The sequence below is a fragment of the Barbus barbus genome, assembly GCF_936440315.1.
Source record: "Barbus barbus genome assembly, chromosome: 2".
Taxonomy (NCBI): domain Eukaryota; kingdom Metazoa; phylum Chordata; class Actinopteri; order Cypriniformes; family Cyprinidae; genus Barbus; species Barbus barbus.
This window is the reverse complement of record NC_136730.1, coordinates 8,411,041-8,424,604: the sequence shown is the minus strand read 5'-3', so window position 1 is coordinate 8,424,604 and position 13,564 is coordinate 8,411,041. Positions and strand designations below refer to the sequence as shown.

The window sequence follows — 13,564 nt, the reverse complement described above, 5'->3', positions numbered from 1 at the left end:
AACAGCAGTGTAAAAATATGCTTGATGTGACACTCGCTTTCTTCTCAAAACATATTTTTGCCATCACTTTATGAACCCAAATAGATTAATCTCAAAGCCTGACAATGTCTAGACACTGATGTCTCGTGTGCAATATCAGTCATGAAACAGATACATGATATCAATGGCTTACACAGAGAAGTCATTTTGGGAAGTGGTAGCTAAAAGCAAGTCAAAGCTGAGCATGTAGTATCGTGTGGTATGTTATCATTTGAACCCACCTGCCCATAAAAGGCGATTCTAAAGTAAGTCCCCAGCAGACGTCGGCCAGACTGCATCACGTCTAATATCTTCGCATAAGCTCGCTGCAGTGTGTCATACAATCGCCTCAGTTTCTACAGGAGAAAGAGAGTAGCATGTCATTGTCATGCACTTTTCATTTCTTTTAACCTTTTCGCTTGAATCTATCATCTTTGGCTTCCTTAACATTAATTGTGAAAAGTGTCAAATTTTACAGATTTAACACATTTTTAACATAAAAAGAGATTAATAAGAAAGGACTAGGAACAAGAGCAGGAAATGACAAGTCAGATATGATGAGTGAACTAACCACTAATCACTAGACAAAGTCTGCAACTGTATGTCAACTTTAAAGTGTGTAAACTTCAATAAGTATGCCTAACTTTAATAAGGGCGTCACTGTTAGCAGAGGTACATAAAGTCTCTTGCAAACAGTTTTCCTCAGAACCGACTCTTTATTAGAGTAGAGTAAACTGGCTTTGGTTAAAAAAAATATGAGTGTTCTTTTATGACACATATTTTTGAATAAAACATCCTGTCCGGCTCTGTGGTGCCATTTATTCAAACAGCGAAAGACAAAGCTATGGAAATTACTTGGGACTAAGAAGGAGGAAGTGATTAGGAAGAAACACTGGTTTTCTTATTTGTTCACCTTTGCTAGCATAATATAAAGACTAGTATTTTAACGCATGACTTATTTTACATTTACTAACTCCATTTACAGAACATGATCAATCATTTAACAACTTTTAATTTAAAGAAATTCCATAAAAAGCCATGCGATAACTATCACACACTTTTGTTGTTATTTAATGGAGTGAAACGACTCAAGATGTTGCATCCAAGTCTATGATTTACATGCGTGTCTGTTGGTGGAAACAGTTTTAAACAAAGAACAGACTTCTGGAAGGATCAAAATGCTCACGATAGCGCTGGCACTGAGATAAGTTTCCATGTAGAAGAGTTTGTTTATGAATGGCTTTCCAAACAGTGGCTATAGAAGGCAGAGGATGATATCTCTTAATCACTTCACAGAAGGTTTCTTACAGTTACAAAATGTGTGGTTTATGCGAACAAGGGTTTGCCAAGTCATTGCTATGAGGATGCTCTGTTGTGCTTACTAACATGCAGTGCATCATTAAATAAAACTAAAATAAATGAAAATGACAAATGTTGCCTTAGCAGCCAACTTAAATCTGTATAAGTTGCAGTACTAAAATTTAGGGGTGACCCCGAATAGTCGACGATTCTATGCTTCGATAGGAGGAGCCTGATTCGACTCCCAATCTCACAGTCGAATATTCGCGGGGTGTTACGATCATGCCATTTTGGCTTTATGGGTGTGCTCAAATGTCTGATTTCACATAGAACTACCAGTTTTCTCCCAATAAGTTAATATAAAACCTATTATGATAATGCTGTAAATAAGAATCTGAAAAGAAAGAAGCTTTACATAAATATTTTAACGTGCGTGGATAAATCCAACCACACCTATAGATTTAAGTTTCACTTTCCATAACCCATGACCGGCAGAGGAGCATCTTGGGGGCAGGGATTTAAATCTTTAACGTGACTCAAACTGACACAGACAGAGTTAAAGACTGGATTTTTTCGATGCATCAGGTACAAGTGATTTCAAAACATTTTGGCTGGTTTATATATACAGTGGCATGCGAAAGTTTGGGAACACCTTGCAGAATCTGTGAAAATGTGGATAATTTTACCAAAATAAGAGAGATCATACAAAACGCATGTTATTTTTTATTTAGTACTGTCCTGAGTAAGATATTTTCCATAAAATATGTTTACATATAGTCCACAAGACAAAAAAATAGCTGAAATTATTAAAATAACCACATTCAAAAGTTTGGGAACCCTTGGTTCTTAATACTGTGTGTGGTTACCTGGATGATCTACGACTGTTTTTTTGTTTTGTGATGGTTGTTCATGAGTCCCTTGTTTGTTCTGAACAGTTCAACTGAGCACTGTTCTTCAGAAAAATCCTCCAGGTCCTGCAGAATCTTCAGTTTTCCAGCATCTTTTGCATATTTGAACCCTTTCCAGCAGTAACTGTATGATTTTGAGATCCACCTTTTCACGCTGAGGATGATTGAGGGACTCAAACACAACAATTAAAAAAAGGTTCAAACATTCACTGATGCTCCTGAAGGAAACACGATGCATTAAGAGCCGGGGGGTGAAAACTTTTGAACAGGATGAAGATGTCCAAATTTTTCTTATTTTGTTGAAATATCATATTTTTCCATTTAGTACTGCCCTTCTGACGCGACAGAAGATACTTGCATGTTTCCTGGAAGACAAATGAAGTACAATTTACCTTGAGCTTCAAATTCAAAAAGTTTTCACCCCCGGCTCTTAATGCATCGTGTTTCCTTCAGGAGCATCAGTGAATGTTTGAACCTTTTTTAATTGTTGTGTTTGAGTCCCTCAATCATCCTCGGCGTGAAAAGGTGGATCTCAAAATCATACAGTTACTGCTGGAAAGGGTTCAAATATGCAAAAGATGCTGGAAAACTGAAGATTCTGCAGGACCTGGAGGATTTTTCTGAAGAACAGTGCTCAGTTGAACTGTTCAGAACAAACAAGGGACTCATGAACAACCATCACAAAACAAAAAAACAGTCGTAGATCATCCAGGTAACCACACACAGTATTAAGAACCAAGGGTTCCCAAACTTTTGAATGTGGTTATTTTAATAATTTCAGCTATTTTTTTGTCTTGTGGACTATATGTAAACATCTTTTATGGAAAATATCTTACTCGGGACAGTACTAAATAAAAAATAACATGCGTTTTGTATGATCTCTCTTATTTTGGTAAAATTATCCACATTTTCACAGATTCTGCAAGGGGTTCCCAAACTTTCGATCCCCACTGTATATCGTGTATATTCTTTATCTCATACAAGATGCATTTGGTTGAGTTACGCAGCAGTAAAGCGCTTCATTGTAGTACTACGGTGATTATCTCTTCAGCACGAACAGGACAAACAACAATAATATTAATAATGAATATGACTGGGATTGCCATATACATAACATTATAATGAGAACACTATTATAATAAAACGCTGTGAAGTTTTAGAGTTTAGCTGCCGTGTTTCTGCACGTTGTTGCGTGAAGAACGCGTCCACAAAAGGAGTTCATTCAGAGCCGCGCAGACACGTTCACTTCTGCACTCAGGGCATTTTTGCAGATAGCCTATAAGTCGTAATATTAACGTTATGTTGTATAAATAACGAAGAGTATTCAATATGAGATAAATGAGTTAAATCCCATTGATTAAAAAAAAATGCTATCATATGCTTCATTCTATTGGTCATCTTAAGCACGCGCAGCTCAAAACAGAAATGCAGAACATTAATAACTATGTCAAATTCATAACGGTATAACAAGAGCACTGTTGTAACAAATGTTGTGAATTCTTATCAGGGTTTCGCTGACGTTTAAATGTTAACTATTTTAATTAATACATAAAACATTATTTACCCCGTCTGTTTCGGCACGTCGTCCGTTACACATTTTCCCTGTGTGTTAACGTCAGTGATGACTGTCGAATGTCTGACTTGACTCTTGGTAATATATTTTGTCCCGCCCACAAAACATATGATTCGGCTATCAGTCGACTATCGGCAAGATTTGACATTTCCGATTCGACTATAAAAATTCTTAGTCGGACACCCCTACTAAAATTACTACAATTGAAATAAAAAAACGATTAAAGCTAAATATAAATATATAAAAAAAAAGACAAAAGTACATAAAATTATAGAAAAAGATATATTTTAAATATAATTTTAAATTTAAATGTTAATAAATACTGTAAAAGTATATAAATAGTACTAAAATAATACTTTTAAGTATCTATGATATTCTGGTCCCTAGATATGTAGGGGATTTTTTCATACTTCATTCAAAAAAAAAAAAAAATTCACACATAATTTTGCCACATTAACTGAGAAGAGAAAGTGAAACAGATCAAGATGTGTTTATAATGATAAAAAAACTGGTAAAAAAAAAAACACAGGTGCCACAAAGTCACAGCATTGTGAAAGAAAAGAATTGGGCAACTAGCACTTGCCAAAGGAAACTGAACACATTTCTTGAATCTGCATAGCATCATTTCTCACCTCAAACTCGTGCCGCTTCTCGTAAACTGGTATGATGAGTCTAGCAATGTGTGTTATGAGCTCAAACCTCTCAGCTTTCCATAGACCCTCCACACACACCTCCAACTGCTCAACCAGGACATCCTGTCACACAAGAACAACTGTTTCACAAATGCACTTGTTTGTCAAACATATTCCTGGTATGGTCTTTTATGGGTTTGATCTGTCGGCATTGTTTACCTCAGTGTAGTACACATCTTGCATCCCTACATCTTCTTTCATAGCTCCTTCTTCATCGATGTTCTGGGTGATTTTCTTAAAAGCTGCCAGTCCACTCGGGAACAGCTCTGAAACAATAAGATAACAGAATATATACCACTATATTAAGACTAGCAAAAACTTTTAATACTGTGTTCAACAAGTCTTGATTTATCATTTAAACCTAATAAAATTGCGAATTGTTTTGCTTGTGCCATGCTTCATTAAAATAAAGACGTCAAAGAAGGTCTGACATTAACACATTTTTATCTTACTACACTTTTTTCAGTGTGTGTAAATACAGTTTGGGACCATGGTACATAAGCTATTGCATTCTTAAAGATTACTCATGAAAAGCTGATGATTAGGATTATAAAATAACTGCATCACTGTTACCAACACATGACTTCTGAGAAATATACAGCAGTCCTTTAAACAATACCATTTTTATCTCTGGTTTCTAGTTATGCAAATTTGAGGGACCTGTGACATTCTTTTAGTTTTATACTGTAGAAGTTTAGGGTGGCACAAACCTCTAAACTGCTAGCAAATAACAAAATTTGTTGGCTATTTAATTGGTTTTGTAAAATAGACATTTTGTTTTAATGCATGCTTTATTTCAAATAAAAATGTGAGAGAAAGAAACCGGTTTAAAATGCTATCCACAATACTTCAGACACATTGTTTGAGACTTTGCATTGCAATTTGCATTGTGCACCACACATTAGGACTAGGACAGTAAAGTGTTTGTCCTGAGCAGGACCAGTATTTGCATGAGGAAAATGAGGGAAATTACATGAGTCACGGGTATTTATTGTTTTTGTGTTGTTCATATATATATATATGAACAACACAAAAACATATCATTGTAATATGAAGTCAGACATGCATTCTGATTTGAATTTGTCAGTCAGTGTAAAATACAGTTACGTCTCTGATTTTTAGGACACAATCTAAGGAAGAATGATTTTAGCCAAATAAATGAGCATGAAACCTTTGTTGAAAGTAAAGAAACCTTTGCAAACTTACTTTTCCTGTGCAAATACTCTGCCACCAATGCAGCAACATGAACATTACACATAGCAGCCTGTGAAAATACAAGAGCAGAGAAAATAAGGTTCACATCACTAAGAAAACAAATCACATACACAATGAAGTGAACTTAATGTCTTAATCTATGTCAACTGATTTAGAGGTATAGTCCAATCAAAAATGAAAACTTGCTGAAAATGTTCTCGCCCTCAGGCCGTCCAAGATGTAGATGAGTTGGTTTTTCACAGGAATAAATTTGGAGAAATTTAGCATTGCATCACTTGTTCACCAATGGATCCTCTGAAGTGAATGGGTGCCGTCAGAATGAGAGTCCAAACAGCTGATAAAAACATCACAATAATCCACATGACTCCAGTCCATCAGTTAACGTCTTGTGAAACAAAAAGCTGCATATTTGTAAGAAACAAATCCAACACATTTTAAACTTATATTTGACTAATATTTTGCCAAAAATGAAATAAAAAAGGTAAAGTGCCTTAATGATGGATTTGTTTCTTACAAACACACAGCTTCACATTCACAAGAGGATAACTGATGGACTGGAGTCGTGTGTATTATTTGTGGATTATTGCAATGTTTTTATCAGCTCTCATTCTGACGGCACCCATTCACTGCAAAAGGATCCATCGGTGAGCAAGTCATGTAATGCTAACTTTCCCCAAATCTGCTCTGATCAAGAAACAAACTCGTCTACATTTTGGATGGCCTGAGGGTGAGTAAATTTACATTTTTGGCAATCTATTCTTTTAACTATCCCCATTTATATGTTTTATGGCATCCACTGCACAAGGAACAACTGTTATATAATCTTTTCCATTGTTGGATGTATTCCCAGTATGCGGCTAAAATAAAAAATATTAGAGAATGCTGGCAAGAAAGTGACCTTTACTCCGATTCAGTTCCTGTTTTTCATTCTGTGGGGGATATATTTACATGAAGAATCAAACACTGCTGCTAACCTAAACATATCAGAAGAGTACGGAACGGATTAAGCCCAATTATTAAATAATTCATAAATCATGTAAACAGAAACTGAATGTCTCTTGTGAGCTGTTGTTAAAGTGTTCAGTCAGGCAAAAGCCATGACAGGTGCAATTACAAAGATTAAAGGATAACCTAAACGTTACAACCAGGAGGTGGTTTCTAGAGGGCAGTTTGCCATTAATTACGGCCATAAAATGTATGATGCAACTGAAATCCCCAAACAGGTGCGTTTCCAATGTACCTGGACCAACAAAACAACACTGCATCACATGTACAAAATAACGTACCTCAGAGAAGTCTCCCTTCTTGCTGTGTGCTCGTGCCATGCTGTCCAGCCAGGTCCGCCTGAGCTCTGGTGTGCTGGCGTATGATCGGGCGAGACTGTACTGAAGGTCGAGCAGCATTTCTGGGTCTTTTTCGTGCTCACGCATCTGAGCAGTGGCCATCAAAACCGTACGAATTCTCATCGTCAGACCCTTCACTTCAGATGGAAACGTGGTGGTCTGGGGAGACATTTAGATAATATCGATTTCAAATGTTAACAAATATTAACCAAGAGAAGCAAAAATACCATGCAAGACATTTTGGCACACTGTAGAGCAGTGCTTCTCAAAGTCCGGACTCCGGTCCGGATCCGGACCCGGAGGGAATTCAATCCGGACCCGCTTCTATTTCATATTTCAAGAACACTAATTATATATCCTACTTTGATAAACGCACGTTAAACGTGTAAATCATTTTTTTATTTATTCTTATTTTTTTATGTCTTTTGGAGAAGGTCTGAAATTGCAGGCGAGATATTGAAACTTTTCCTTCATGACATTTGTTGTCATCATGACATCCAGTGAGCGTATGACGTTTGACATAATCGGGCGACATTTCACCGCTAATATTTTTATTTTTTTGTTTTGTTTTGCTATCACTTATATTATGGCAATTTGTCTTATAGCAGTGCCCAGTGTATACATTTATTTGTGGCGGCTTGTCACAATATCAAAACTGACCGCTACAAATAGATTTTACAAAAGGCTTATACTTCGTTGAATAAACTGAGCACTGCGCGTTTCAAAAATAAAATGCTGCGCGGGTGTTTTTATATGAATGTATCTTTTAAAAGAACCGTCCGTTTTCTTCAGAAAAGCTTTGATGTCAATTTTCATTTGGTCTTTCCTGTAATGGCTGATAAAGTAGCGCTTGTTTGATTACAGTCGTTACCGGGGAAACAGCTATATATCACGCTCCAACAGCGCCTCCTGCTGGCAGAGAATCAACTTGCATTTGCTAGTCTGCGGGAAACGCTGGTGTCTGTCAGCAAACATAAACAAAAAAGCATGCTTTAGAACTGTTTTGAGAAGGTGCTTAAGTTTTGAGCCATGTATTATTACTATGAATTAGGCTACTACTACTACTATTACTATCTTGTGCCCTGCAATAACCATTTACGCAAACTCTCTTTTGATATAAAGGGAAAAAAAGAGAAAATCGGCCCAAAAAATCAGCATCATATATCGGCCATAGGCTGCCCTGATTTCTAAATATCGGCATTGGCCAGAGAAAAAACATTATAGGTCGACTTCTACTGCTGACACTTAAATTAATTGTTTTGCCACTTTTGCACTTGTTATTAAAGTATTTTGAATGCAAAGGGAACCTTTTTTTTTTAAATGAGTGTTTATTTGTTATATGTTATGTATGTTTATTAAAAACACGTTTTGTAATAACCAATTGTTCCGGACCTTTGACACTGATGAAAATTCAGATTTGGACCTTTGAATGTAGACTTTGAGAACCCCTGCTGTAGAGGTTACAGCTGTTCAGGCAAGTCAGATTCCTCTGTGCTATTTTTAAATTCCTGGTCTATGCAAATATTTTTGACACCATGTTTTGCAGCTTTTTCTACATCTCACAAGAATGACTTGCATGTGCAGTCATGAAGACTGTATCATATTATTTTAAACGATGAGTTCACTTCCAAAGTTTCCTAATAATTTATGTCTTCCAAGAATTTCATGTATTTTCATCTTCAGTTGAAAAGAAATTAAGGATTTCACTTTTTAAAACTTTAGTTAGTGTGTAATGTTGCTGTTTGTTACGACGATGAAAGTTCAGTGCAAACGGAAATATTGGGTCTCATTCACTAATAAGTGCGTACGTTTTTCGTGTTTATACGCACATTTGAACTTCTCAAGAAAACTTTCCGCCTAATTCACAACACGTGCGTACGCACATGAGCTTGTTCTTAAACTCGTTCTTCTGTTAGTGAATCTGGAGTCTTCTAAAGGAGCGCCCGCGTGCACAAGGTTAGTGATTAGCATAATACACGCCCAAACCAGCTCCATATAAGGGCTTTCCGCAAAGCGACACTCATCTAGAGAAAGACAATTATGGCATCGAAACAAAAGACAAAGAAAAATAACTTTAACGATAATGAACGTGAGGTGGAAGCCAGAAAAAATGTGTTATTTAAAAGCAACTGAACAGCCATTCATCACTCTCAGCAAACATATCTGTGCGCCAGAGCCGGCGCCAGGGCACACATATATATAAAAACGAAAGTTTTTGATGAATCAGGATTTATTCGTGAAAACGTCCGTACGCACATTTCACGCAAAAATTTGTGCGTACGCATGTTTAGTGAATGAGACCCATTGTCTTTTAAAATTATGGCAGTTTAACGCCTACAAATACGTCTGGTAGGGACTACAACGAGTTACTTCCTGGCTTTGTGACATCACAAACCCTGATAAACCCCGCCCCCGGGAACATGCAACAAAGGGGGCGAGGCCATGTTGCACTCAAGCATGCCACAAGTGTCCTGAAAGTGAAACCAAAGCTTCTCGATCACCCCCAGGTGACTGGCTGCTGTACAAGTCATAAACCCTGCCCTCTCCATGTAATTTAATGGGACGTGAGACAAACTAAATAATCAAATTAACCTTCAAATACATTTTTCCCAAAGATGGTTTCCGTCATTTGAGGTTGTTCTTATCGTGCTGATTTATGTTGAAGTGTTCATTTTTCGAATAAGTTTGATTTTAGTTAGTTATTTGATGCTATAAAAACAGGGTGTGGTGTCGTGATTGTGATCTTGTGATTGAGTCTGTGGGAGTTCGGGTGGGACTTTGATACCGCAGCTCCACCTCATGACACTACTGCACAGATTCTGGCTCCAAATATTGTCATTTACTCAAGATGGCAGCGGCCATACTGAGATGCTTTGGCTTCATTTTTCTATAGTGGAAGGAAGTGGAGAAGCATCATCCATCATTTTTTTTTTTTAACAGTCTATGGTTGCGCTGCTTTAGAGAAGAGGAAGAGTTGTTTCCATGCCGTCAAAACTAAGGATGCGCGAAAAAATCTATTCATATATGAATCAAGATTCTGTCTTCTAACGATTCTATTGTATTCACGTTTCAAAATAAATGCTCTAAAGCAACGGTTCTTAATACTGTTCCTCATATTGCGCATGAGGGAGGTTAAATTATGTGAAAAATTGTGTTGTTTTTTTTAAACAAAGCATTAACATGTTAGACTGCACCCCATAAACACAATCAAGCCTTAAAAAACAACAACACCCCTTTAAGGTTTTTGAGGAAAACATTCCAGGATTTTTCTCCATATAGTGGACTTCAATGGGGGCCTATGGGTTGAAGGTCCAAATTGCAGTTTCAGTGCAGCTTCAAAGGGCTCTACACAATCCCAGCCAAGGAATAAGGGTCTTATCGAGTGAAACAATCAATCATTTTCTAAAAAAATTTACACACTTTTTAGCCACAATTGCTCATCTTGCACTAGCTCTGTGACCTGCATGCATGATTCCACACATTTCATAATCACGTTGGAAAGGTTTCACATGGTTAGCACGGTACATCTTATTTTCTCTTCCAACTTCAAAATAATCTCACATCGTTGTTTTACCTTTTTTTTGGTAAAGGGTGTTTGAATTTCTTTGCACGTTCGCTTTGTAAATACTGGGTCGGAACTTCCGCTTACATCACACGTGACCTTTCCAACGTAACTACGTAATGCGCGAGGTCGAACTAGTGCAAGATAAACATTTGTGGTTAAAAAGTATATAAAATTTTTATATTTAAATCACTGACCGTTTCGCTAAGTAAGACCCATATCAAGCTGCGTTGAAACTGTACTTTGGACCCATTGGCTGCTACTGAAGTCCACTATATGGAGAAAAATGTTCTCCTCAAAAACATTAATTTCTTTTCGAATGAAAAAGAAAGACATTCTTTCCTGAGATGTATTCGTCATCCAGCTACTATCATTTTGATCAGTTTTACTTTTCTAGCATACAACCTTTATTGTTGTTAAGTCTAATATTTAGTCTATTATCATTATAATTTGCTCTGCTGTAAATAGTTATAAATCTAAAATGTTTAATAAAATAAAGAATTAAAAAAGACACCTTGAATGACATGGGGGTGAGTAAATGATCAGGAAATGTTTATTCTGGAAGTGTCTTTTGTCTAGCCCGTTGAAGGTCTCTCAAGACCACTGCATTTTGCTGTTTTTGGAGCTTAACAATGTGTTCTTTGTGTGTGAATGGCTTTGTTTTTAAAAAGAGGTGTGACAATGGTGCGGGGTTGTAGTTTTTTGTAATTACTTTGAAAGTATTTTCTCTTCTGTTTTCAGAACATGACATCTGCCATTTATTAAGCAGCTCTCTGAAATGCTTGACTCTTACACAGTTTCACGCCGCAAGCTTGAGCTTCACCTCAGCGTAACTACATAGTCACTGCAGACTTTACAAGAGAAGTCACACTGGAAGCGTTTCTATAGCATCATCGCAGCAGCTCCAAAGCTACATATTTCTTCACAAAGACAACTATACATTTGTTTTTAGAAGTTGGTAAAGTGAAAGTACTTTGTTTGGGCTTCCAAAAGAGGACACAACTAGAAATCCGTGGTTACGTTGTACTTACAACACTGTTCCAGAACAGTTCAACCCAAATATCAGAGTGTGTGCAGCGCATTTTACGGAGGACTATTTCCTGAAACTGGAAGAGTAACGTTAGCTTAAAATGCTGGCTTGCACAAAGGCTGTTTCTATAAAGTGCGGCAATTCCAACTTTGCAAGGACAGCCTGGCGCTTCTGACTCACAGCCTGTAAGTACATTTTCTTATTTAAAGAATTTGCCACTTACGATTCAAATGTGAGTTTTGAGCTGTGTAGAGTAGTGCTTGTTTGACATTTCTCTGATCACAAATGCAGACATGGTAATGTTTGAACATAAAAAGACAGTATAAGTCATTATAATCACTTATTATGTCCCCACTGGATGCAACAAATACCTCGTTGCAACAAATACCTCGTGCCATCGTCGTACAGGACACGGCATCACAATACGGTAAGGGGGAATAACAGTTCCATCTCACGCTTGAGGCATTCGGCCAATCACAATGATAGCTGGCCAATCAGAGCACGCCTCACTTCTCAGAACAATGAGCTTTGTAAAAATCGACGTGTTTCACAAAGGCGAGGCATGGAGGAGCAACAATAATGTACAGTATGTGGAAAATAATGTGTTTTTTTAACCTTAAACCGCATTACACCAAATAATGTTCTTTTTAGCAACGTCATATGATAAAGAACTAGAACTGATAAAGAGATAAACAACTCTGATCATGTCATTTTAGTCATACTATATCCAGGGGTTGGCAACCTTTCGGGCATGAAGTGCCATTTAAAATTTTTCTGTTTAACCCCCCCCCCTCCTTTTTTAAATACACTGTGTATTTATACAGTACAAAAATTTTCAGATAAAAGAACTGTATTTTATTATCTTATAAATAGTGCAGAATGTTTAAATGTTTAAAAAAAGTTTTTACTTTTCAAAATCCTAAAAGGTTTATTTTAATCTTTACATTAGACTTTGCATAACAGATTTACAGCTACTGAACACAACTTTATGTATGGGAATGCTGTTGTTCACACGACACAATTATGATTTGTGTGTGGAATGTTAAGAACTTTGCATACTGACTTCAAAATAACCAGCATTTATAGCCATAATTTATTTATTGCTAAGAGCAACAAATGCAGAGTTGCTGCTGTCATGCACGCAATCATGTGGCGTGACTGAAGCTGAAGAGACTCAACCTAAGCGAAAGCACAGCCCACAGCGGTTGCACAAATAGTTTGACGAATCACATCTGTAGACTGGTGCAGGTTAATTCTTTCACTTTAATAGTATTTATAGCCTCTAACAGGCTGTGTGACTTTGAGGAACGATTACTTCAAAATGCACGTCATCCCTATTGGTCGTGTGCCAGTGAGTACTTTGTGCTGTATAAATAAACCTTAACTCTATTTACTATAAAATGAAACCCAAGGATTTTGGTATTAATACTAACAGGCCATTTATTTTTTATAAAAATATAAATCCATGGCAAGGATAATACATCATGTCAATCAGGTCAATACACCTGAAGTTCTGGATGGCGCAAATGTGTTACATGTATAAATAAATGAAAAAGATGCTTTGTTTTGTAATGGCTTTCAAAGTGTTTTGGGGATATTTACCACCCATAAACAGCCCCTTAATGAAAATAATTTATAAGGTAGTTTGAAAAAAAAAAAAAAAATAGACTGCAGATTCCAGCTTGGATTTTTTACTGCACCTTCATGGCTTTATCACTGTTGGCAAAGTTGTTGATGATGGAAAGTGACTCCTGGAAACGTGAGCTGCCGGTTAGCGCCACATCAGCGATAAGCTGGCTCACAGCGATGATGATCTAATGGTCAGAGAGGAAACACACAAAATATACATTCTTGGGTCACACAAGAACAGGTACAAGTTAGTGTACTTGTTTACCAAGGGGACAAAATTGTCAGTGAAATTCAT

At 36.8% G+C, this 13,564-nt stretch overlaps 1 protein-coding gene across 3 annotated transcripts in view; it reads right to left on the bottom strand.

Moving 5' to 3' along the window:
- Nucleotides 1-13,564, bottom strand: part of LOC306882056 (dedicator of cytokinesis protein 11) — a 74,251-nt gene that overhangs the window by 10,731 nt on the left and 49,956 nt on the right. For all 3 annotated transcript variants that reach the window (XM_079436489.1, XM_079436491.1, XM_079436490.1), the window contains 6 exons: nt 13,341-13,454; nt 6,992-7,207; nt 5,697-5,754; nt 4,650-4,756; nt 4,431-4,553; nt 261-374 (listed from right to left, as the gene is read on the bottom strand). In XM_079436489.1, the coding sequence (XP_079292615.1) occupies nt 261-374; nt 4,431-4,553; nt 4,650-4,756; nt 5,697-5,754; nt 6,992-7,207; nt 13,341-13,454 (732 nt within the window). The remainder of the gene's footprint in view (nt 1-260; nt 375-4,430; nt 4,554-4,649; nt 4,757-5,696; nt 5,755-6,991; nt 7,208-13,340; nt 13,455-13,564) is intronic.